Source organism: Epinephelus moara, chromosome 13, assembly GCF_006386435.1.
Source record: "Epinephelus moara isolate mb chromosome 13, YSFRI_EMoa_1.0, whole genome shotgun sequence".
NCBI lineage: Eukaryota > Metazoa > Chordata > Actinopteri > Perciformes > Serranidae > Epinephelus > Epinephelus moara.
The window spans coordinates 13,426,824-13,454,345 of NC_065518.1; the positions used below are offsets into that span (position 1 = coordinate 13,426,824).

The 27,522-nt window shown below is 42.2% G+C and overlaps 1 protein-coding gene across 4 annotated transcripts in view; it reads left to right on the forward strand.

Annotated features, from left to right (window-relative positions):
* LOC126399802 (carbohydrate sulfotransferase 15-like) overlaps nt 1-27,522 on the forward strand; it is a 57,156-nt gene that overhangs the window by 23,734 nt on the left and 5,900 nt on the right. For 2 of the 4 annotated variants that reach the window (XM_050060072.1, XM_050060070.1), the window contains 4 exons: nt 8,429-9,034; nt 13,424-13,763; nt 19,324-19,467; nt 24,933-25,089. In XM_050060072.1, the coding sequence (XP_049916029.1) occupies nt 8,594-9,034; nt 13,424-13,763; nt 19,324-19,467; nt 24,933-25,089 (1,082 nt within the window). In that variant the 5' untranslated portion in view covers nt 8,429-8,593. Of the gene's footprint in view, nt 1-7,691; nt 7,821-8,177; nt 8,312-8,428; nt 9,035-13,423; nt 13,764-19,323; nt 19,468-24,932; nt 25,090-27,522 lie in introns of those variants that run through there. The other 2 variants (XM_050060071.1, XM_050060073.1) reach the window with 2 other exon arrangements.

Genomic DNA, 27,522 nt, shown 5'->3' on the forward strand with positions numbered 1-27,522 from the left:
ACTAGATGACCCTTGTCTGCTTTTTTTTTTTTTTGGGGGGGGGGGCTGACTCAGCATGTTGTATCGCTGTCGGAGACGGCGGAGTTGCCAGTGAATGAATTCACTCTTGGCCATTTCATTAACAGGAGTGAAGGAAGTAAACAAATGACTGAAGTCAAGAGAGCGTGAAATTGATACACATGTGTAAGGTCATTTTTTTTTAGCCATTGAGCTCTGAGCAGAACAGTTGGTATTTGTTTGTGTTATTGTTTGCTAGCGCATGGTAAATATCACTGGTTAGAACAGAATGTGAGATGGATTGGCAGTTTGGTGCGGCTTCTGCAGTGACCGCTGTGGTGAAGAAGGCGGAGCTAGAAGGCGAAGCTTTCAATTTACTGGTCCATCTATCCTTAGAGATAGGGTAAGGAGCTTGGACATCCGGAGGGAGCTCGGAGTAGAGCCGCTGCTCCTAAGCGTTGGAAGGGGTCAGTTTAGGTGGTTGAGGCGTTTGATCAGGATGCCTCCTGTGCACCTCATGTTAGAGGTGTTCTGGGCACGTCCCACTGGTAGGAGGCCTTGGGGCAGACCCAGAACACACTGGAGGGATAATATATCTCATCTGGCCTGGGAACACCTTGGGGTCCCCCAGGAGGAGCTGGAAAGCATTGCTGGGGAGAGGGACGTCTGGGGTGCTTTGCTTGGCCTGCTGCCTCCACGACCTGGCCCTGGATAAGCAGTTGAAAATGGATGGACGGTTGGATAGCTAGATATTATCACGCTGATGTATGTTCAAGTGTTTATTTTCTGTTAAGTTTAGCTATAACTAGGTATTTGATGCCATGTTCTGCGTGACAGTTGTGTGTGCCAATCATTGTGCTGTGATAAATGGCGTAACTAGCGATTAGTCGGACAGTGGAAACTCAATGTAGAGTTCACTACCGCGCAGACTGTGGCTACAAATGATGTCACTAGCGCAAGATGGTAGCTGCCTAGCAGCATAGTTTGGCTTCATTGTTGTACAGTGGAAGTGAGTGGAGATGTGTCGTCCATCTTAAAATATGGTCTACAGATGGAACAAGGACTAGTTTTGGTGAGTTTTATCTTGTTTGAATGAAGTGTGTTCTATGATGAGTCAACAAGGTAATTAAGCTAGTCTTAGTTTGATGAATGAGAGAAACTTTAAGGAAAATAGGTGTAAGAATATTTTCTTTCTTGACATTTTGATATACTATCATAGCTAAGAAAGCTTGTGGAATACATGAAAAAAAACTTTGAAAGCCTCGTATTATTTATTTGTTTTTTTGGTTACACAAATTGTCATGTACTGTGAAATGTCAGGAAGGTATTAAAAAAATGGACCGCACCCAATTCTTCGCGACAGCAGTTGGCGTAATCGTGGTTACCAACAATAGATTTCGATTGCTTCTTTTATAAAACATAGTACAACAAAAGATAATCCGTCCATCTACACAACATTTTTTCACACAAATAATCAATGATCCTGTATCGGCAGCATTAAACACAAAGAAAGGAATTGTGCAGTGAAGAAGAAAAGGTACACAAGAGAATGGCAATTAGCTCCCGGTGTGTGAGATCGGTTGGTTTTTCCAGAGCGGAGATGGACAGCTAGGAGCGCAGCAGACGGCAGACTTTAAACAAATCTGCCTGATTGCCTGTTTCACTGATCCGTCTCTGAATGACAGGGCAGACAGTATGGAGAGGTCTCCCTCTGATGAGTTATTGAGGCCGTGGCAATTCCATTTGCACCACACAGGGAGGGAACTATCAGCACAGCATGCAGGCCATTACCACTGATGCCAGTGTCTTTGAAGTTAATTACAATCATTATGAATTTGAGTTATCTGTGTGGTTAATGTGTTTGATCTCTCCAGTCAGATGACACTTATACTTTCTGACTTGCAGCCTCCTTAAGTGATACTTCCTTCTTGGTAGCAGTCTCTAATAAAGCCCACTTTATAAAAGGAGTTCATAATTTGTACTTAATAGTGTAATTAATTGTTAGTACTTTTTAAGGCTTTGTGGTTCAGCAATAAGTCAGAAATAAGAACTGCTTTTGTGCTGCTAGATTGTGAAAAATCATTTACGCTGGTGTATAACCTCCAGCATAAATTTGCTTGCTTGTCTTTTCACTAGCTCTTTATTTAATTCTATAGTATTGTGATTTTTATGGGCAAATCAAACCTTTACAAGTTTCTTTTCTAATAAGCTGAGTGGTGGAGAAAGAACACACCCTTAGGAAGCCTGAATCATCACATGGTGTATGTTTTATTTGTAGGTTTCATCAGACTAACTGTTCAGGCTGGTTCAGTGAGATATGGAAAAAAAAACTCATAAAATGCTAAAACTAATTAGTCGACAAAAAGAAATATTATCAGTATAAGTTGTGAAGGTTTCTTTACAAATGCTATTCCCTGGGACGATGGAAAAACTCCCCTGTGTGCTCTACTCAACATGGTACAGTCTTTGTTCCCTCCTATTTGAAGCCTTTTCGATGCGCTCACTTCCTGTCCAGTTTGGACCCATGACCAGCTGGTAACACGAACAGGAGCCCATGCAACAAATACTTGTTTAATCAAAGTTGCATATAAAGAATGAACTTTAATTTAAAGTAGGAATAAATTAATTAAGAGGTTATTTAATTAGCGATGTGAATGATGAGTATGCATACTGACATTACCCCAAATTACTTTTGACTGATGTTAGCAGGCTAGCATGCTACACTGCTGACTCTGCCACAGAGGCCTGAGCTTCACAACTCAGCTGCATAACTAGGATGGCCATTTGAAATCATTGATTACATTTTTACTCTTCTCTATTGGGAAAAAAAGAACTGCAGAAACTGGAATGTGTTTGGCCAGTGTGACACAACCTATGGCCCTAAGTAACTTATTAACTATCTAGTTAGTCATTAATAATAGCACTATAGCTTGTTGCAGATAATCAATATGAGTGTGTACGTTGGCAGAACAGTGTCCCCATTACAGTTTGTCCACCAGAGAGCACTGGCAATTATAAAATGCACAAGATTGCTCATTTATGGTATGTGACTATGTTGAAAAGGAATTACTAATCGGCAGAAGATCAATACTGGCCTGAACAATCCGATATCGGTCGGGCCACAGTCATTAATCAAGAGTTTTTCCAACCACAATAATTATATTGGCTGGTTTCAATAGCCCAATCATTTAAATTTCTTAACTGTGCGGGCCACACTGTCTGTGTAAACAGTGCGTGTGCATTGCAGAGCCTTGTTTTTTATTCTGGCACCTATGTTACCAGGATAGAGCAGCCACACTGCCCATGTGAGTACCAGTGCGGTTGCTGCTCAGCTTTGGTACATCTAGCGATTCGGAGTCTCATCTATTTTTGCTGCGTGACACATGCAGTTTTCAGTGAAAAATAAACAGTGAAAAAGGTCTTTCGATAATCTTGTTTACATCATGCCACCTTTTGCTACAGTTACCTCTACTCTTCCTGTTTCTGTTTCAAAATAAAAACCCTCTAACAATGTTTCTGTGAAGAGAATCCCTTTATTTGTTAACATGAGGCTTTTTATTCTAAAATATTTGCAGGATTGTGTTGTTGACCACACAGCGATTACCGGCTTTTAATTTTGGAAATACAGTAGTTTATGGCAGGCAGCTCTTTAGCAGCAACGCTGTCTGTATGAACACTGCATGTGTGGGAGCAGCAGTAGTTCAGCAGCGTAGACATCATACACTGCTCATGCAGGCTCTTTGGCCCAGGTGTCCTGCTTAGATGCATCTTCGTCACATTATTCAATAACCAAATTTACCGTCATATTGAAATTAACCAATATATCAGCAGATATTAATATCAGCTCTATAAATTCAAGTATCGCCAGGCTCTAATAATGATAATACTTATGAGTAAAAAGTCAAAGCACATTATGCTGGAGGAGAATATAAACCAGCCAACGGGATTTTTCACAATCTGGAAAAAACAAATCTTTGTTCTACTAATGTTTATTACTGATCTATAAAAGCATCAATAAACAATTTATAAACCATCAATACAGCTATACTTACTGGCACTAAACCCTTTATTTGTCTTCCACACAGTGATCAGAGGCACTTAATCATGTTGGAGGTGCGGAAATAAATGTACTAAACATCCATCTTAAGTTAGAAAAATGTTCAAATCCAGACTTTTTCCTATTATTTGAAGGTCTGGCAGCAGTGAAGGCAGATGATGCAACCTCGTGTCCTCTTTGTCCACTGCCCTCCAGCCATATTTCTGTTCTAGTTAAGCTGTTTCATCATGTTTGATGGACAGAAGCAACGTATTTGCTTTATGAATAGAGCAGATCTGTCAAGCTGCCAGTCGCCCACTGCTACAGTTAGCTGACTGATTGATTTAGATGCGAGTTCCCTTGAGAGTGACATTCTCTCTTAAATGACACACTCTCTTTTTCCCTCTCTTTCTCTCCATCTTTTTTCCTCTTTCTCGCCACCTTTTTTTTTTACCTCCCGCTCTCCATCTTTAACTCTTATGTCCTCTTCTTCCTTCCCTCGATTTTAAAACAGCCTCAGGCACGAGCACCTCGTTGACTTCAGCCTTGATGAAGGACACAGACGGTCAATAAGTGCTAATGGCACGCCGACTACAGATGAGCGCATATGCTCATCAATAGCAAACAGTGGGCTTGTTACTTAAGTGCAATCCTGAAAATGTCATCCTACTTTTAGCGCTTTGATTACACAGTGTAGTGTCCATTTCTGTGATGGAACAGGACCTCTGACACTCGATAATTACATTTCTGTTAAAAGCAAACCGCTTAGTCTTTTTGAAGCTTTCATCATCTCGTTTGAAAATTTGAGAGTTTGTTGAAATGGAACCCCACACCATTACAGACTGTTTAAATAACAAGAATGAACACCACTTGTTCTGATGAACTATTATGCACAACAAGCACTGATACACCATCTGTGACGTGCAAACTTTAATCGGAGTAGATATTGTAATTTAAAATCCATTACTCTCACCTTCCATATACCATGTTAAATGGATTGCATTTTTAAAGCACTTTGCTAGTCTTAGCGTCCACTCAAAGCACCGTTCACCCCGCTCACACACACAATGTCATACACTGGTGGCCAAGGCTACCACACATCAGATAATCATTATCTGCAACAGATAAATATCTATTAGGGATGTTCCTAATGACTTCTTTCCTTGACGTTTAAGCACAAGTTGAAACTAAGACTAGACAACGAGTCTGAAAGTAACAAAACACTCAGAAAGCAGTCTATGAGATTAAACAATGGCCGAAAAATGCTGTCTATATTAAAAGAGCAATTTGAAATTGTTAATCACATTCAACCAAATCCTATTTTAAATGCTGCTGAATGAACTAAATCAGGGGTCTTTTCTAGGCCAAGGATCCCTTAGCTCAGGGGTAGGCAACCTGTGGCTCCGGAGCCACATGTGGCTCTTTAGCCCCTGTCCAGTGGCTCCTTGAGCCTTTGAGAAAAGAAGTCTATGGAAATTCATTCTATGAATCCAAATGTTGCTGAACCTCGATAGCAGTGGCTGGTTATCTATGGATGCCAAATCCAAAAAAGTAAATTGAATAAAATAGAGAATGTAGTAGTGCGTGGACAGATTTGTTTGCTCTCACTGCCAGCTCTGCAAAATTTAAGTACCAGATAATTATTAATAGTGCCCTGCACAGTGTCCACCTTGTGGTAAAATATATTAACAAATGCTTATTTAGACCATAAGTATACGCTAACTTAGACTTAATAGGCTATTTACCTTGATTATAAGGCTCAAACATGTTTTGCGGCTCCACACAGATTTTTTTCAAATTATTTTTGGTCAAAAATGGCTCTTTTAATGGCAAAGGTTGCAGACCCCTGCCTTAGCTGAAGTGAGACAGAGCAGGGACCCACTACTACATATACTGTAAGGGTGGTCTAAAGCCCCTTTTATGAACATACTCTTTCATGGTGCATACAATATTAACTTATTAAAATAATAATTATTGGTAGATTCAAAGATTTACACATCATGTTTGTTTCTGAAGTGGAAGTATGTCAGAGTCTCTTGCTCAAAAAGTTGCAAAACGATCTATTGTGGCTCTCAAGACTGTCCGTACACTTGAAATACTAATACAGTTTATTGGCCATTATGTTTCAATAGTATGCAACTGTTAGCGAAGTAGTTCGTCTCTCTGTTATAGACAGGTGCTGCACAGTGATTTAAAACTGAAACTGAAAATGATATTCTTTAGGAAAATAAATCCTGAAGCATTAGGTGAACTCCAATGCATAAAAAATGATATATTTTTTGACTAATCACCCACATCCATAATATCTACAGTTATTACTGTTGCCAAACATATTGATTTATCAATACATATCAAGACTGATTATTTGAAACAGCTTCAATACTGATTTTCCGCAGTATCAATACTTCAGTAGTACCAGCGGCTATTGTTGTTTACAACAGTCAATCTGCCATTCTCTGATAGTAAACAAGAAAGGAAAAGTCGTCGTTGTCAAGTTGGAGTCTTTTTATATTTCTCTTTCATAAAAATATTTAATTTTATGCCATCAATGTTAATATTCCCTGGGGTACCAAAAATGGCATCAATATCAATATTATTCAAGGTATCAAAGGGTATAAAGTCCGGTATCTTAATAACACTTATAGATATTTATTCTTCCTTTTATTTATTCTTTTTTTTTTAAGTTCTAAATTTAATTCTGCTTCAAAAGATAGGTTCATTTCCTGGCTAAAAGCAAAGAAAACAAATGTCAGCTGTTGTCTCAGTTTCTTGCATTGAAACCTTCATTCTCCGGCACTTTTTCACCAACTGAAGATGCAGTCAGACAACTTCTTGAGGGCTGGAAATCAGTCCTCTCAGAGTGGGGCTCGTTATTTCTCCACCTGTCTCCTGGAGAGACTGTTGCCGTGCGGTGACGCTGAGGGCCCAGCTGGGGGTAAATGACACTGCTTGAGCAGGTAGGCAGGAGCTCTCCAGCCATCCTCTTATCAGCTCTGCCGCAAGCACCATGAATACAGAGTTGTGCGAAGGGTGTGGGCGATGGGCGGTGGTGGTGGGGGGGTGGGGTTGTGGGGGGCAGGCTATATCAGCAGCTGTGAGGAGGAGCGATGACTCACTTCCATAGTGCCCTTATCTTATGATGTACACGAGCAGGATGCGGGTTTAACATACGTCATAGCTGTATCCATGCAGTTTCAAGGCTTCAGCCATATTCCCAAACATCCCACTCATCCTTTGAGAAGTGTCCTAGACCCTCGGCTCTGTTGGCTTTTTGTCATTATGCTGTATTGTATTCAGTGCCATCATGCTGGCTCAGCTCCAGACACAAAGAAAGCCTCAAGGATAAAACTGCACGTTGCTGCTGCAGGAGCATTATCATTAAAGATCCCCAATTCTTTCACCCTTTAGACATTGGCCCTCCTTTTATCTGTGGCCGACTGTTGATCCATGTGACTTCACAGTGAGGAATACCATTTTCTGATAATATAATCCCTTCTCCGGTCCAGACCGGGTATCTCTTATATTCGTGTCTCTCCCCAGGAGAGTCTGACACGCAGCCTCGTAGTTTCTAGGCTGAATGCATCCCTCGTCCTTATCGCTCGCTCCATATTGTGACTCTGATGCACACTGAGGGTGGGAGGACGGACTGTGTGGTTGGGGGGGGTGTTGCTGTGCTGTCGGATTGAAACAGGAAGTGTAAGAGGAAGTCAGCGAAATTAGTTTAACCCAGCAAAACGTGGCTGTTGCTCATATATTACTGAGAGCCAAGACACTGTGACATTTTCAAGTGAGTTGTCGTTTACAAGATAACTTGTTACTTCTCAGTGGCATTTCATCTATGTCGTCAATATTCAGAGCAGACAGGTTTCTGTCACTGTGTTTCTCTGCTGTCAATTTATTTTTCTTTTGTTCAGCCTGAGGTTATATTGCTACAACAGCAGAAGCACAGAGCTTTAAGTGAAATTCCCTTCAGCTATCTAATCGCTTGACTGCTTTCACAACGCTGCATTATTTTGTCATCGGGATTTTCTGAGACTGAGGGATGTAATGACATGCTCTTGACGTATGAAATGTACATTGAACCTAAAATGGAAAGAATTTAAATCAGTGTCTGGCCTTGGTTGTGACCTCATTCTCAAATGCAAGTCAGCATTTGAACAGGATGTGACTCTCAGTCTATTCTTTGTCACAGTATTGCATCAATGAAACTTTTTGGGAATCTGACGTCTTTTAGGTATTGCAGATGTGAAACAGGGAACCTCAGCTTTACAGAAAAGTGTAGGTGGAAACAAGAGTTTTCTCAGATATTTCTGAAGTTTAGGATGTTGCTGCGTCAGTCCAGGCATAAAACAGTGAGTCAATGTAGATGACTGTCAGTATTTTTTTTCTTAACAGGCAGGCATCTGTGGCTGAGGTGGGCTGTCCTTCACAACCCATCATGGATATCAACTATCGGCCATTTCACCACCCCAAAACCTCCTGTCCTGCTGGCTCCTGCTCCATAACTCCATCTTCCTGTGTCTGAGCTGTGACACCTGGGACTCGCAGGCTGTTGTCACCATGACGCAGATGGACTACAAATACAGCCTGCTGGGCTCCACAGTGGACGACTACCGCAAAAGGCCATTGCTCCTGCAGGTGGACGACACGCCCATGAACCTGTTTGCAGTCCTCGAGGTGAAACGGGAGCTGCCGAGGCGCTGGAGCACCCTGAGCTGCTTCCGCAAGATCCGGATCTACAGCTTCTTGTTCGGCCTGGCCATCATGTTCCTCATCATGGCTTCGTACATTCTGACAGGAGACAAGAAGGGTCTCCTCCTCACCCCTTCCCCCTACCACTTCAGCAGCCTGGTCAGCCCCGGACCTTTTGCCTTCAACCTCTCCTCAGTCAAGGACTATGCACATATCAAGCTGGTGGTGAAGTCAATCACATCCAAGGTGGAGTTTCGCAGCAGTCGACAACTCCCAGAGCTCAAGGCACTGATCAACAGTGAGCCACATGTGAGTATAGCAAATACCTGCCCTAATATATTCAAGGAGATCTTAAAGGAATGGTTCATTTGGTTGTACGGCGTACTGATTCATAGATATAGACAGTATGTTACATACAGTAGATGTCAGTCAGCAAGCCCCCAGTTTGGAAACGCAGGCAGGAGTCTGACATTGAAGCTAAGCAATGCACTGCTTTGGAGGGGGCAGCAATAAAACATATTTTAGCTACCTAAAAAAGTTTAATTGTACGCTATATTTAGAGTATTTTCAATGTTTCACCTTAATGTCTGACAGTGATCTCCAATGGGAAAATGAAGCTGTATTATCGTTCTCTTCGAAGCCAGACTCCATTGAGAAAAACAATGATTTAACATTGCTGAACACAGGAGCTGCTGGTCTACCACTGGCTCGAAAAGTTATTTTGTTGGTGTTGGTGTTGTTGTGTGCTTTTCATGTTTGAAAGGGTTAGTGTGGATTCACCAAAGCCACACAATAGCACAAAATAACTAACTGATCAAAGCAGTGGTAGACCAGCAGCTCTCATGTTCAGTGTGCTAAAATTATTGAGAGTCTGGTGGCTTTCCCGTCAGAACAGGCTGTCTGACAGAAAGGTAAAGCAGTTAAAATACTCTCATTACAGCGTGCCCTTTTAATTTTTTTAGGTGCGACGTCTTTAAGGTGGCTTAAAAAAATTTTGTTGTTGACCCCCATCCACAGCAGTACATTGCTTAGCTTCTGTGTTGGACTCCAGCCTACTTCTCCAAACTGGCATGCAGACCGACATCTACTGTATGTTATACACTGACTATGTATAAGTACCCCTACAACCCCACTTATCCGAACTATCCCTTTAAGAACACAAATTCCATCAAAAAATTGATTTTGTTATCAGAGTGATTGCAGTAATGAATACCTCAGTGTTTTATAGTGTAAATGTTATCTCTCTATTTAAATCATAATACAAAACATGGCCCAGCATGATATTGATCTCTCTTTTAATTGGCAATCACAGATGTGTCTCGAAGCGTAATTAAATGCTAAGTGAAAAGGTGATTCAAATCAGTATTCGTGCCTACATGCCGTCTACACCGAGTTCAATACAGCCACACTGTTGCAATTCCCCACTGGTTGCACTTTCTAATTTAATTTATAAAAGAGATAAAACTGCTCTGAAAGCCTTGTATAACACTTCATGTCACACCAGATAATTGCATATGTCTCTAACAATTTTTTTTTTGCAGAAAGCTCAAAGTCATCCCACAGTCTTCCACCACATCGGCCCCGTGGCTTGCTCGCAGTGTCTGTCTCACCTCAAAAGCCTGGTTCAATTAATTGTTAATCCTAATGATAATGGCTTGTGCTCAGGCTATTTGCAACATAACTAATTTCTTATTGAACCAGCTAATGAATAGGAGAGTGTGGCCGCGGGACAATCAATAGCACGTCTCTGGATGGATCCGGCATTAATTGTCCTTAAAGTAGCTGTGTGTCTCACAGGCGGTAAGCAAGTCATAGGAACATGGGCCTTTGTGGTGTTTGATCACCAAAAAACACTTACATGAGTGGAAAAAGTGGAAAAAGACTGTCGGAAATGCACTTCCTCACTATAGTTGATGATGAATTTGCTTTACTCATCCAGGACAGGCTACATGTGTATGTCATGGACAGTGATGTCAGACAGTTTTATGACAGATAATCTTGTGGTTTTGTATTTTTTGCTTGAATCCAGCACATTGGACTTGAAATGAAACAATAAAACTGTAAGGTCTAAAGGCTCTGACACACCAATTTGGCGGTGAGCGTCTGTCGCCCTAGTTTTGTGGTGTGTCTCACACCGTTGGCACTAGTTGGCCCTTGCCAGCTTTTTTTTTCCAGCCGATTCAGCATGTTGAATCATTGTTGGATCTGGCGGAGACCGTCGATTAAAATCACTTTGATTGGCAGTTCAGCTTAGTGGGCAAGAAAAGAAATGGAAGTGATAAAAGGAAACAACAATTTAAGTCAAGAGAGACTGAGATCGAAATAAACCAACAGATTCTCACCCCGACCTCGTCACATATTGAAGTTTTGGTCATGGACTTTCCACGTCCGTATACGACGTACAAGGTACCCTTGGTGCGTTGGTTGTTGATGTTCTGGGACACCATGTCAAGTACTCTTCTTTCAAGATACACTTCCGTTTTCACTGGAAATTTAACGTTTCAAAATAAGCGCACTACACCAGTACAACAACATGAATTGACCTTTTTTTTTCCCTTCAACAACAAACTCGCAGGTTAGGTTTAGGCAACAAAAGGAAGTGGTTGGGTTTAGGAATCTTTCTGGACGAGAAAACTGCTCTCTCGGGTGAAAGTCAGTGTTTGTTGGACCCATCCACCACCACTCCCACCTGCCCCACTCTGACTTTCGCTGCCCTAACTTTCATCCTTGTCCCACCGCGTTTCTTCGCGATGCCACCTGGCACCGATAAACCATAACGGCAACCGACCGCGAATCATGCCGTCATTTAAGGACGCCTTTTTTTGTTAGTTTCTGATGCAGCAAGTCACTGCCCAAGTGCCGGATTTCGACAACTTCAGAGTGAGACCAGGCTCAATGAACTTGTAAATTTAGGAACGATTACATTTTTAGTCATTGAGCTCTTAAGTAGAAACAGTTCATAACCATTTGTGTATTTGATCACCAGCGCACAGTACATATCCTTCGCCTCTACTTCTGTCAGTGTGGTGTGTCTAGGCCATAGAAATTAAATTATTAGAAAGGCCATTGAACAAGAGTGTCACCCTCACTAGTTTTGGCCTATTGTTACCCTTATTTAACAGAAAAATACAACTGTACACAAATCCAAGTTTCTCTCTTTAAACAAGCTCAGTCTGTTAGCTTTTCTTGTTAACTCATCGTAAAACAGTCGGTGAAGATTGTCAGTCATCCAGGTCATGGTATTCGTAAGTGCTAATATTGTAGGCAATTGGACTTGCTCGTGTTTCTTGCGTTTCAAGAAATGCAAGCAAGTCCAGTTGCCTACAATATTAGCACTTACGATCATCGTAAAACACACTACATTCAAACAAGACAAAGACAAAAAAAACTCCCCAAAACTGTCTCAGTTTGTCTTGTCAGTCATCTAGTTAGTTAGTCCACTGTTCCAACATTCACCAGCTCAGTCAAAATAAATTCTTAATACACCGATGCAGATGTAGGAAAAAAAAATGCTGGCTCTATGCTGTTTATCCCCACAGTCTCTCCATGCCTCTCAGCTGCCGGCTGAGCAGAAGCCCTTACTCTTTCGATGGCAGCTACGGTATTTCATGTTTCAACAAACCAAGGCTTGCACCAAGACAAAAAGGGAAATTACAGTTTTGGGAAATTTTTAAAAGCAACAGATTGCTTATATGACAATGTAATGTTACTTGGTTGTTACTGCAAAACCTCACCTCAGTAAGTTTGCAACCTGCCACAAGTTGGTTTCTTTATACAGAAGTTTATAAAGAAGCTAGACCACTACAACTGTTGCAATGGCAATAGTACACATAAAAATGGCCACCGCTCTGAACATCCAGCTAGGCCTTCAGTGCTGAGGATGTGCTCATCTATGCTGGGTAAACAGTTAAAGACTTTCTGAGTTTTTTATGGCCAAAGAGTAGACTGGCCATGTCAGAGTGGCTTGACCTCAATCTAACTGCTCATTTGAGGAACGGAAAGAAGGCAAAAATCCCCCAAAACAAAGAAAAGGTGAAAATGTCTGCAGTACAGGCCACAGAGCGCATCAACAGTAAAAACACCAAGGCTATCTGCTGTTGTCTGTTTGACTGTAACCTTCACACAGTCACTGAATGCAAATGATTACACCAAATATTAAAAAATCACGACTCTCAGCTTGTTAACTCTCAGTCTCCTGGAGGACTGAGTATAAAAACGGCTACAACTCCCACGCTGTTCATCTGATGTGATGTGGAAATAAAAAGTCAAGCCTTCACCCTGAAGTTCAGATTCAACACAACAACAAAAAAATGTCAATTTCAAAATACAATCTGAGTGCACTGTAGGAACGTGTATATGTGCACCCACTTGTGTCAATGTGTCTAAGCATCAAAAGCCAATTCACTGCCCCCCTAGAGACTCTATCCTCCTGCACAAACTTGTCATGATCGTGCAGTTGGATCCCACACAGATGGTGTTTGCTTACACCTGCCAAAACAGTGGCCTGAACACAAAAAAGTTTTTAAATTGTTGAAACAAACCTCTTCCTTTAATGCGCCTGTGAAATGACTGGAGGGTATTTATGTTCCATTATGCAGCCTTAGCAATAATAATCTCAAGAGTTTACAGAAGGCTTTGTCTGAAATGTTATGTTTTGGAAGTGCGGTGACTCAGCCTTCTTTTTTTTTGCCTTTACAGATGTTTTCTGCTATCCCCCGCAAATTCCTGCCTAGAGTCAAGAACCCATGCTGGTATGAGGAATTTACTGGGAATATAACCTCAGACCCATACAGGACAAACTTGTACGCACGCTATTCCAGGCGCTTCCGGACGGTGTTTCAGCACTTGAGGAACACTTTCCGAGAACACTTGTTTCACCGCGACGGCAAACTCTACCGCATGCGGTGCCTTCCTTATTTCTATATCATTGGCCAGCCAAAGTGTGGCACGACGGACCTGTATGACAGACTGAGGCTGCACCCGGACGTCAAGTTCACCACTTTCAAAGAGCCACACTGGTGGACCCGCAAGAGGTTTGGTGAGTAAAGAAAACTGTAATTTGCTGCGGTGGAGGCCTCCGGGCTGGCACACAATAATGAGAGCCCGAGAGCATTTAAAAGTGTGAAATGTGACTCTGCAGTGTATCATTTTGGCAGAGCCATACCTCAGGGGGCTTCAGAAAAGCACTCAGTGACAGGGCGCTTGAAGGGGTCTAACCCTCAAAGGCAGGCCTGTCGGTTTCATCAGCATAATTAAATTTATCTCCTGTATCCTTACTGTCACCACATTCAGTTGTGTGGATTGCACTAACTAAATTCCATACATTTCACTAGTTAATTTTGGGGGAAATCCTTTGGATACTGTTTGACAACTTCACACTGTCAAACTGCATTTTTCTCCCACATCAAAAACTGCAATCACTTTTTTTTTTAATAATGTGAAACCTGGCTGGATGTGAGTTCTGAATGTGACATGAATTAAGTATCTCTGATGCATGCGGTTCAACCTCCGAATGCAATTAACAGAGAAATGAATATTCAAGACCCATTTTGTGCTGTGCATGAGAATAAAGTTAAACTGTTTATTTTCTACCTGAGAGTTGTTAGCCGCAAATTTGCAGCTCTAATGGTGTATTTAAGTTCTTTATTGCCTCCTACGTTCAACATTTTGAATGCTAATCGCGTTTTTCTGTTTCCCTCTCCTGTGTGCCTTTTACGCTATCCTTGGTCTCTTACTAGCGCAACTTCCCCGTTAGATGGTTGAGCTCATGCAGTGGCTGTGCTCATTAACGGCTCAACCAGAACTATAGGTGGAAAGATCTACTGTACTTCACCCTCATCTGTGACAGATTTGTCTCTGTGGTAGGAAGGACTGGGAGAGAACACATGAAAAATACAGCGAGTGAAGCCTCCTCTTTTGAACCCACATGTGTGGGTGCACTGTTTCCTGCACTTGTTTAGCAAACACTCGTTCCTCACGACACATTTTGCCACCCTGAACTTTGCGTCCTTTAGCTTCTAGTTCCTGCTTTATTTTACAGCTCTCTGGCTGCTCCCTCTTTGCAGATTTTATGTTCTCAATTAAAACAATAAAAAAGCTATCATACATTTATTTAATCAAGCAGCAGATAATTTCATTTTATGGAGGGGGCTGTTGCATATTGTATAAACGCTTAGATTACATTACAAGCAAATATGGCCCCATTACAATGTCTTTGTGCTTCCATGTGACATGCAACCCCCCTTTTTTAAGAGTAGTTTGGACACAGAAATCTGATTTGCTCCAATCAGATCTGGACCACTTTCATACGAGATCCTAAATGAAACACATATCCGATCACTGGCCATGCAACTGCCTCGAGAACAGGCATATCGGAGTCCATGTATGTTTTTCCCATACATCCACGGTTTTCCACTTCACTGCACAGGAACAGATCACTCACCATACAGTGCAGGAGTGATCGGTTGAAACTACAGAGGGCTGCCAAAGCCGGGCCGCTGCTGCTGCGGTGGGCTTCCCCAGTAGCCAGCCAATAGAGCCTGACTGCCAGACGCCTTCTGACAGGGACAGCTTGCCTACATGCCGTCACAGCGCTGTGGTGAGGCGCGGACAGAGATATTGGAAAGTAGCTCTGGACATCCTAAGGTTTTGGAGGGGCTGTTCAAGAAACCCTCCACATCAAGGCTCCACCACTCCTCTCCTGGCCTCTTTCTCCACAGAGCTACCAGCAATAGCTGCTGATTGAGCCGCTAAACAAACACCTATTGCTCCGAAGGGCCAATTCTCCAAAAATACACCACACACTCTCCGAAGTAGACACACAGCTACAGAATAATGTCATCATACCTTCCTTTTATACGGATCATTTGGGAGATTTAGCTTGCACTGCTATGTCATTCATTTTTCCCCCCATATGTGACATTAATATTGTTGTTCTAATGTGCATGTGTTTGACATTATTGGTCACATGTGAGGCATTTCAGGGCAGAGATTCATTCACACTGATGTCAGATATAGGTCACTTTGAGTATTACGCCCTGTTATGTTAACACAGCCTTAGAGGCATACTTCAAGATCTCTCTCTAGTTTCAGAGAATATTTTCCCGACTGAGCTGGTGGAGACTTGTGCAGTATCCCATAATCAGAGGCTTGTTTCAGTTCAGACTTTTTAGACACACACACACAACCCACTGTCACAATCCTGGCTTACGCTGTCGCTTTTCATGGAGTTTGAACAGGTGGTAATATGTCATTTTCTCAAACAAAGAGATAAACCCTCAAACTGTGCATGGAGAGGTAAGCGCCGCCTCGCAGCAGACATCTGGTCATATGGCGGCTCTGTCGTCTAAATGTGAGTACGCCGTCGTGTGTTTGCCTCGCCATGTGCATCTGTGATGTTAAAAGAGCCACCACGCCACCACAGATGGGATTAAAAGCCATGCGAGATCTCTATTTGGGTGAACTAAACCCTCTGTATTAAACAAACCCCTCACTTAACTTGCAGATGCTTTGTTGCACTGCTCCTTTTTGATTTGGTGACTTTCTCCTAATGACACACGCACAAAAAAAGCATCTTGCATCTGCTCTCTCTCTCCTTAGATGTAAAAGATTTTTCTAAATCAAATGTAGTTGATAATTAATGCCCGGGCTAGCAGTAACACTTTTAACGAAGCTAAGATTCTAAATTTGTCTTTTTGCTCCCAAAAGAGGGCAAATCATTATTCTCAATACCGACCATGCTTTTTGTTTTCTTTTATAACTGAAACAGCCATTAAGACTCATGAATAATGGAGAATCTTCAGCAGCTCAAGAGGCAGGCATCGGGAGTGTGAGTCAGTGTGTGTGTGTGTGTGTGTGTGTGTGTGTGTGTGTCACTAATGTGCGTTTGTGAAGAAATACTAGAAGACGAAAAAAATGTGAAGAGTAGCAGTTAAACTGCAGGGCACCGATCTGTTCAAAGTCGGCTCTGATTATGAAATCGGAAGCAGATTAGATACTATAATGACTTTATACGGAGTTGAAAGACGCGCATATACAGTGTGTAGATAATCTCATAATTCTCCTTTAAGAACAGCAGCTGCTTTATCACATCAGCGCAGCATGAGGACTCAATTTTTTAATGGTAATTTCTCACTGCGGAGGACTTATTCTTCTGCTTAGCAATGACTGATACATACATTCTGTTTAGCCCGCAGCTATCTGTCTAAAAATTACTTAATGATTTAAATTATTTCCCCCGCCGGGTTTTGGCAGAGAACTTGTTGAGGGAGCTACATACAGTATTGGCCACATTTTGGGGAAAATTTCATCCAAATTCTCACCGCAAATATCAAAGCAGGCTTAACAGTCGCAGCCAAAACGATCCTTTTGAAGTTCATCCAGTTGCTGACTATGCCCCTAATCCCTCCGAGAGCCACAAAACCCTAACTGGTGGATTGATCAGTCTGCGTGTATTTTAATGTGTTGTGTTCAGTTTGAGTTGATAATTATTTGAACCTCATAAAGCTGCGGGATGTGGATGAGTTGTTTGCCTTAATTTGTCTGCCTCGTGCCTCTGCAGCCTGTGATGTTGCGTAGCAGCAAAATGCAGCTGTATCCCAAGGACATAGGTCCCTCTCAGTTATTGTCCCCCCCCCTCCCTCGTTCCCCATCCTTTCATCTTTGCTGCCACTTTCTTTCTTTCTCTCTCTCTCCCTTCCAGTGTCGCACTTAGAGCTATGTCCTGGTAATCAGCACTTTTCTCTTAAGACATCCTTTGAGAACACTCTGAATTCAAATGGTCTTGTTTTGTATTTATTTATTTCATTCCCCTCAAGGCTCCACTCAACCGACGCAGTGAAAAGGTGATTTGATGCGATCCGCGTCACATAACTTTCTGAGAGGAGCAGTTTGAATCTTAAACAGATGCGCCTGCCGTATATACAGTGCCCATCAAGAAACACCGACTATTTGAAAATTGTGTGACGCTTCATTCATATCAAAAAGCAAAAGGGAGGAAAACAAAAAAAGAAAAAAGAGAGAGCCCTGAAGCGAGACACACAAGCGCCATCACACCTCATACAAGTGTAACCGTTCTGGATTAATAATGATGCAGGCTAGGCGTTGGGAGAGTTTACCAGAGTCTTCTAATCATGTTTTCCTGCTAACTAGAGAATGGTGTTTTACTGCGAGACCATCAAAGCTTCACTGAAAGTAACAGACGCCTGAGCTACCTCATTATCCTCAGGCTGCATGGATACTCCTAAGTCCTACCCTGAATCTCCACAATTGCCAAGTAAATTGTAATTATGCTGCCGACCACAACAGCTCAGATGGAAAACACATTTACTAGGCCTGCATTTAAAGCATTAACTTGACATTGGCCCTTAATTGGAAACAGGGAAAACTGAGCAGGGACGGTATTCCCTGATGAATTTGGATTGGATCTGAACTTGGATTTTATTAGGTCAACCCGCAGTCAGGACAACACAGAAGCCCTAATGACCTCCTTTAGTGTGATCACAGAAACACATGGAGAGGAGAGGAGAGAGCAGGCAGGGGAAAAAAACATGCAGAAAGGATACACACCCTTCTCAGTGCTACAGATTTCCTCCCAAACAACAGATATTTTCAGACCAAACAGTTCTGGGGACTCCCTGAGAGGAACTGTTCACTGGGGAGCTCCCCCGAGAACAAAATACCTTCAAGGGATTTTTTTCCTGTTTGCATTGCACTGCCAAGAGGAACACTGACGTGACGTAAGCCAGATGGTGGTTGCTGTCAGTACATAGAAATGGTGTGCTACAAAAGATTCTTATATTTTTCTTTGGCGAGTTAAAATCACACTGTATCTCCTAGGGTTGGGTACCGTTTGCATTTGAACTGCTACTGGTGATAGCGCCAGTATCTGGAATTTGGGACCAGTCCTTAATGGCACCTTTTTTCGGTAAAAAAAAGTCCAAACTTCCAGCTGCTAAGCAAAAGTGAAGGAAGAGTCTGTGCGATTACAAACCAAAGCAGAGTTTGTCGCTCGCTAGCTTTGTCCAGAGACAGCACACTCTGCTTTACCTAGGTTGCAAATAAATATATTTACCCAGTGCCATTGTAGTGACAGTAATACGCTTGCAGTCTAGACATGGGGTAAGTTACTTTCCCTCCCAGATGCGCGCTCAGGTACTGAATTTTGGCACCGATAGATTTAACGTGAACTGGTGCCAGTAGTACTGACGTATTTCACGTCAGTAGCCAACCCTAGTATTTCCCCCGTTGCGTATTTTCTTTGTAGCGCCCGGACTTTACTGCCCATCCATTTGTCTGTTTTCTTCCTTTTTTTTCTTCATGACAAGCTGTCGTTCACATTTTGTGTTGTCTGTTGTTTGCAAGGCTAACAGGTTTTTTAAAATGGCAGCTGCCGATGCTGCATTAGCATCATGTGTTCGACCAATCAACGTACACTTACGCCACTCAAAGTTCCTCTTGTGATGGAAGAATGCTCTGAAATATGAGCAACAAAAATCCCTCAAAACGGCATTGTAAGAATTCCTAATCAGAGAGATGTAACTGTACCACACAATGTCAACGTCAAATCAACCATCCCTGTCTTCTTCTTCTTCTACCAGGTATCATCCGTCTGAGTGAGGGCTTCCATGATCGATACCCAGTGGAGGACTACCTGGACTTGTTCGATCAGGCTGCTTACCAAATCCAGGGCAACCTCACAGCCAATGCCAGTGGAAGCCCCGCCCAACCGAACATCATCATAGGTAAGCCAAAGTCACACTCGTGGTAAATAACATATGGTTAAATTTAAAAGTAATTATCAGCAATCAGTTGTATTCAGCTTAAATTGAACCTCATAAATTAAATTTCTGAACTGTGCACTGTTTCCCTGTTATCATCAAATTCATGCACTCCTCCTTCCGTTTAAAAACCAATAGTGCAAAGAATGAGCTCAAAATAAATTACTGATGTTAAAAGCAACCGAAAACAAGGCATGCAAGGGTCAACACCACAGGATCTGCAATGTGCTGTAAAAGATATTTTGTTGATGCTTTATTTGGATTGGCCATAAATGATAATGAACCACAGTTGCTGCTGTATCTGGTGACAAAAAGGGTTGTGTCACGAGCTGTGGTGCCTTTATAGACTCTGGTATCCCCCCTTTAAAAATTACAAGCCATCCACTTTAATACTTTCCATCCCGTTTGTATCAAGGGCACTAATTTACATAGTTTTAACTTTTAAAGTCTGCCACTCCAGGGATTTATTAGAAGGTACCAGAAGTTTCCTAGGCCGACCCTAACGATCTGAATCAGGGAAAATCCGGGCATATTTTAATGGATGGATTAAAATAAAGCCAATCAAATGCTCTCGTTTCTCTCCAACACATTGATACTTCTCTCTAGCTGATTGCATCACATCTGTTTCAGGAAACTTTTACTCTTTATCAATAATGTAATCTTATAAACTTTACAGTTCGGAGCCAGGACCTTCAGTATTTCAATCAAGTACCTTGTTAAAAGTAAATTGTGTCTAGTAGGCTACAGCTGTCATTTCAATGACGGATTAAAATGTCGGTAGCGTGGTAGTCTCGCTCACCAGACCTTTCTCAAGAAAAGAAAGGTCTGGCTGGGCCGACTCTCACTGTGAGATTGGAGAAAAAAACGCCCCGGCTGCTTGTACTTCTTTCAACCAATCACAATCGTTCTGGGCGGTGCCACAGCAACGGTGCGCTTGCAAAAATATTGCCGGGGGGAAACAGGTTTTGGTGTAACACGCCCACAAAAATATCGCCTACAGGACGCGAACCATGGCAGAAAAATGGCTACATCCCCGCAAGATCAAACACCGCAAAAGTTAGTAAAGGACGTGTTGAAAACGGTTGAAAACTGCTACACAACCGGAGGTGGTAGGGCGAGACTTCGGCGGGTGGCTCGTTCCGCCCAATGAGAGGCTGATCTCTGCAGCAAACTTCCACCCACTCAGACTAGTAGCGTGGTGATATTTCAAAATGTTCGAGAGTGATAGAAGAAAAATGGTTTGCAAAGAATGCAATACTGAACTATCTAGAGTAGTGTTGCGGGGTATACTGGTACCACTGGTAGACTGCGGTACTAAAACACCACCGTACATATGATACCATAATGTTGGAGTACCGTAGTACTACAGTACCTCACGGTACCACTACTGTGGGATAAGTTCAAAGTCCAATCGCAAGAGGGTGAGTGTCCATGCACCGTCCAATAACGGCACGCGCTGGCCNATATCACCTACAGGACGCGAACCATGGCAGAAAAATGGCTACATCCCCGCAAGATCAAACACCGCCATGCGCCATCCAATAACGGCACGCGCTGGCCACCTGGCACTTGATATGCCGGTGCGGCCATAGTGCTCCGCTCCGCTTACCGGCAACGGAGAAGGCTCCAGGTCTAATAATTTCCTCTTCTTGGTGTCATGACTGCCCAAAAGTACCTGAACAGCCGAGCCGTGACGGCACACAGGTATGTGACGTGTCAGAGGAGAAACGAGCCGTTCACATTACTCTTTGTGGCAGGTAACGGTCCACAAACCTCACCGCGCTTTAGGGACTGTTCTTTACTTATGAAGGGACTGTTCTTTACTTGTCAGGGGAGGAGGGTGGCTGGTTGATTTTTGCTTTATTTTTATTTCATTTATTTATTTTATTTTGATCCCCCCTATGTTAATTACTTATTGATGCCGTTTTTGAAGTATGAATAAGTCAATAAGTAATTTATTCCATTGAAATATCATTGATGTATTATAGAAAAGTGATTTATCTTTTTATAAATGACAAAAGGCACATCTGCCTATTTTTTGCTGTGGTATCGTGATACTTTCACTAGTATCGTACCGTGGGTCCCAATTTTGGTACCATGACAACACTAATCTGGAGGGGGTTCATCTGCAAAAACTAAACAACGTTATTCGGTATTCGGTACTCGGTATTCGGCCAAGCGTTTAATTTTATTCGGCTTCGGCTTCAGCCACAAATTTTCATTTCGGTGCATCCCTAAAAGTGAGATCACCAGCCCCTCGTAATTTTGTTTTACAAATCAAATCAACCCCTTTTTTAATTGCACCCACTTATATGGGTCAAAAACCTTGAGACAGAATCATACCTATGCAAATGCTGTTTAAATAACTTTTCATGCATGACAACACGTACTGTAATTCTATGTTTCTTTACTCCCATGATTCTTTGTCTCGCATTAACCAGTCTGCATCCGGCTAGTTACCTGAGGCTGGTGCTTCTTGCACATTGAAATCATGACGGGAAAAACAAAGTAATTTTCTCTCAATAAACAACTTAGTCTCCTTGAAGCATATGGCAACCCGCCAAAACTGAGCCAACAAGATGCAGCAGTGAAACTTGTTCCTCAGGCTACCTTGTTTACTGGTAGTGTACTCAAACAACAAGAAACAGCCATGGCTGCTAGTAATGGAGACAGAAAACCAGGGAGAAAGCACCTGTGGTTTAAACTGCCCTCAACAAGTGGATCATGCCCTCGATAAGGGAAGACGCAGAAGATAAACAGCATTCATTACTTTATATTCATGGAATAAATATACACGTCAATAAGATAGTTGTCTGCGTGAGAAATAAAGAGAAAAAAAAGGCCACTATACAGAAAGCAGTTTCCATTGTATCAACATAAATCTGAGGATTAACTGTAACCCAGAAACTAAACACCACACACAGCTTTTCAAACCAAGCAAGCAAAGCACAGCATCATGTGAGACCCTTTGGGTGACACGCTATGACAGGAAGCTGCTCATCAGCATTAGTCTATTCCAATGAAAGCAACTTTGATCTATTTCAGGACGATTATAAAGAATTACATAGATCAAGCGAAGAGATACAAGTGATTGCATGTTAAACAGTCTACAATCTCTCGAATCAGATCTGCAGGCGGTTTTGGTTGCGCAAACATTTCCTGTTCAGCGTAATCTCTGCCTTCCTGTTTTGTCTAAATGTCATATCATGTCAGAATGACCTCCCTCTGCTGAATCATATTGGTTACTCAGGTCATGTATCAGCGCTGTGATCTGTGTGAGGAACGTGGACTGACAGTACTCTGTGCCCTCGTCAGGCTGCAGCCAATAGCGTTTGGCTCGGGGAGACCTGACACTTGCCTGGAACTTCACTTGTAATCTCGCCTGCAATATTACAAAGCTGCTATTAAAGCAGCAGGTAGCGAGGCTGAAACGCAGAGCTGCTCTGTAGCAGCCACTCTCACTCCAGCGAGTGACGGTGATTTTTAAGGGAGCCAGTGACTCAGCCCTAGGCTCCAACAGCTTAATAATACTGGACTTCCTTCTGCTTCACTTAGCCACTTCACTGAAGTGCCGTATAAAGGAATCATTGTTTTTTTTGTGTGTCAGGACAGCAATAATATCCGCAGCGGGGTGGAGAAGTCTTACAGATCTCCGTCCTCTATCTGCATATCCTGCTCCCAGCGCCTCTGCTTCCATCTGTCTCTGTCTTTTCCCCTCATCCAAACACAATCTCAAAGAACTGCTCAGCTGCGAAGAAAAACTGATTTAAGTTTTCAACAATAGCCTTTTCAAACTGGACTGAGTTGCTGCATTGAGTGCAGCTTAGCATGCCGCCCTGTTTTGTTTCCCTCTTTAAATAAGTAATCCTTGTAAGGAGGGGGAGTGTGCCAAAGCTCCACTCAGTATTCACACCATGCCCTGAGAGAGCCCAGCAAGGTGCAGGCCTGTGGCCAGAATCTTGGGCCTTCTGACTCTCTTCAACCGTCGGCCAACACCAGAGGCACGCCGGTCTGGCTCCGCCATTTGTTTGCCCTATTACGTCCTCTCCCCACGGAGCAAAATAAGCCCTTTTAATGGACACTGAGACCTTTAAATAGACTTGATCACAGTGTGTATCATTTCAGGCATAACTGCATTAGCAGTGATCCTGTTTCACTCTCGCCGCTGTCATCGCAGAAAATAGGCCCTGGCTATCCTTCCTTTCTCCGAGGAAGGGAGGCAGATAAGGCCCGTGTTGTGTTCCTTCCAAATACATCACAGCTTCACTTCACAGATAAGAGGATAATGAAGGCACAGACAGCCTAATGAATCCTGGATATCATTTCTCAGCGCAGACTGATAAAGTTTCTGCTCTCAAATTGTTTGAGAAACGACGTCCTCTGACTCGTTATGAGCGCCAGTGCTGTCACTGTGCGGATTGCAGTCTTTCCACAATTTTACTCACAGCTGGATATATAATTGCTCTGGCTTTTTTTTTTTTTTGCACTTGCTTTGGAATCCCTCGTTTTATTGACTTGTTGAATGTGTGTTGGGAACATGCTGTGTCTGTTAGTTACAGCCTCGATTCAAAGGCAATTATACGAAGAAGCAACAAACTTCCATTTGTGGCTCATTACTGTGTGTTTCTCTGACGAAATTAATTGGGGGATTTATCTGTTTATACTAATTACTTACAAAACTGATTGAAAACAGATAGAACAATAACACTGTAGGTGAATACTGGATCTTATAGATGACATATAAACAAATAAGCTATGCAAACACTGAGCGTAAGAGCTTTGAGGGAGTTTGAAGCATAATCGGTACATTACTGTCACAAGAGAGTCTTGTTTACCATTAAATAAATTGTAAGCGTTTTTTTAAATCAGGAAACAACTTCAAAGGCATTAGGGCATAAAATGCATGTGGACAATGGTTGAAACTAGAGCTGCAACAAACAACTATCTTTATTATCAGAATCTGATGATTATTTTTTTGATTGTACTATTGATTTTTACTTAGTAGTCTGTAAAGTGTCAAAACATAGTAAAATAGTAAATTTTTTGTCACACCAACTGCCTGAAACCCAAAGATATTCAGTTTAAAAAAATTTAATATATTAGAGACAAGGAAATCCTCACATTTGAGAGCTGAAACCATGAAAAATGAGTCGATTATCAAAATAACTGCGGATCTTTTTCTGTCAATAGACTAATCACCCAACTGACTAGTCGTTTCAGTTGTACTTTAAAAACATTGTTGGTGAAAATGTTAAAAAGAAGAATAAAAAGTATGCATATATTCAACTACAGGCATCAAATGCAACACCAAGAGTGAGAAAAAAGCATGAAAATGTGTCTGTATGTGTTTGTTTTGTTTTGTCTCTGCATAATTATATGATGGTCTAAGCACGTGTTTTTCCTTTAACCACTGTGGGTGTGTTTTGCAGGAGAAGCCAGCGCGTCCACCATGTGGGATAACAACGCCTGGGTGTATTTCTATGACAACACCACAGAGGGAGAGCCTCCCTTCCTTATCCAGGACTTCGTCCACGCCCTGCAGCCCGATGCCCGCTTCATCATCATGCTCAGGGACCCGGTGGAAAGGTGAAAGTAATTTCTGTTTTACAGCCTCCTATTATTGCATATCTGCGCTGAAATGCAATAACAATGCAGATACAGCTTTGACATGCACACCTCCACCTTTGTGCCTCTATCAAAGCTGTTTACACTGCAGATACAGACAGATACTTTTCCTGTTTATAGCAAACAAAAGACCTGCTGTCACAGAAGATGCGTTGCCTTTTACTCAGTCTGGCTGTCACGTTTCATTATGATGCCTTTATCAGAGTCATGGAGAACCGATGCCTGCAAGGCATTCTGTTTAAACTGGGATTACTTTGTGCTATTAACATTGATTTTTTTTACTTCTGAGAATGTCTGAACATGTTCTCTATAATTGCTTTTGTCCTAATATTGAAATGAACCATTGAAATGCATTATTGATATAACCCCACGTACCTATTTGCATTCCTATTAAACTGCCTTCAGTATAACATCCACAATGAGTATGCATGTTGCAATGAAAAATTATTCTCAGGATCAATATATTTCACCATATCATGCAATTTTTATGCTCAGTCCAAAGATTTCATATCCCCTATTCCCTTTTAGTCGCCCATCATTGATATCTCCGGCTGGAGATGAATGCACTCTGTTAAAACGTTGTCATAAGCTGGTTTTAATGACCACTTATTCGAATATAGTTCATCCAGTTCTATGGAAACTGAGCTCGTAGAGAATAACCAATCCTGCATCATTCCAATGGCAATCACTTTCAAAAAAAGATATCAGTGCAATAGCCATATCCAGTCCAGTCAAAGAATGACTGCACAGTTATATTTCGTTAAAGATAAACTATGCAGTATTTCCAAAGAAAATCAATTCATACAGAAGTAATCCCTCTTAATCTTCACTTATGACCAACTAGAAGAGTATGGCGGTGTATTTTTCTGCAGAGACTCTGCCCTTTGCCTGTACTTTCCTTTTTTCGCCCTATTTTCTCTGTGTTTAGGACGTTTAAGGGCGTGTACCGCCATAGCACTTGGGTGAGGTAGCGACCAGGTGCCAGACTGCAAGCAGAAGGTACCCAAGAGGCAAAGAAAAATGCAAATATAGCGAGGCAAAATGGCAAACAAGTGTGAATCTGTGGTCAGCTTTAAGTTCTCAAGATGAAAATTTCTCGCATTGTTTGTGGAAATACTGGAAACTTTTATGACAATTCAGGGAAACAGTGATCACCGCCAATGTTAAAGGGGCAAAAAGCGAAATCGTTTCACCACTAGGTTTGCTGTTGTGCACTGCCTGTAGACCAAAACAAAGTGTGTCATGAGCCACACCTCCCTCTACCTCTGCTGCCGGGCTACTCACCTAACACAACCGTAACGCCTGAGCCATTGCTGGGACCGAGCCGCTAATAACTCAAGCTCCGGACATTAACCCATGCTACGATTGTAACATTAAATTTAATTGAATCGACATAGTGACATGTGCCTAACGTTACTGTAACACTAATTAAAACAGACATTTGACTTTATGTTGTTACTTAAGTTACCTGCCCAGGAGAAGAAGAGCTAGCTCCGAGTCAAATTGTAGCCCCTTTAGCTCTCGCAGTGCTCTCCACCTTGGAAATGCAAGGCCAATGTTAATCCAGGTTCTGTCCCTTTCTTTATCTGACAACTTCTTCGCCAGCGACCGTTGTTTCTTAAGAGGTAATGTCGGATCCTGGTCGTCTTCAGGTGAACGTTTCGTTCCGCTCTCTGCCATTTCGCTTTGAAAATACGCGCTGCCATTGCTCACTGGCTGTAGCCTTTTATAGGGAGGGAGGGAGGGCCAAGGGCTCCGAGAGGAGGGAGGAGGCGGCGATTCACATGAACATACATGAACGCGTAGCCGGACCGGCTTGTTAACAAGGAGCTGGAGATCAACACAGAGAGAGGGTGTGTGACGTCATGCTATACTCCAGATGAAATTACACCTCTAGTTCTTCACATAGCGATTTTTTAATTCCTTCAATCTAGAAATGATGAATTTCCGCTTATTGCCCCTTTAATGCAGGAAACAAATTTTTGATGCAAGACAAAATATGGGAAACAACAGGTTTAAACTAGGGATGGGAATTGATAGGATTTTATCGATTTATCGATTCCTCCTGTGAATTAATGATATCACCTCCTGTTGTTTGTAACCCAATACATCTGCTTTCAGAACGTTTTATTATGAACCTTAAAGCCATGGTCTAGTTTAGAAAGATGATGAGAAAGATTTGAAAAAAAGCATCCCCAGCCTGAGTGTGTCAACACCACGCAGCTAGTGCAGCTAACTCAGGTGAGGCAGCTAACGCAGCTAGCCCAGCATATTATAACAACAAATAGCGTGCAAATCAACTCAACTGCCCTCATCTTACCATCCTTGGTGTTCCCATGAAATCCGACAACAGGAGCGGGGATGCGCCGAAGCTCCACAGTGGGCTAGCAGCTC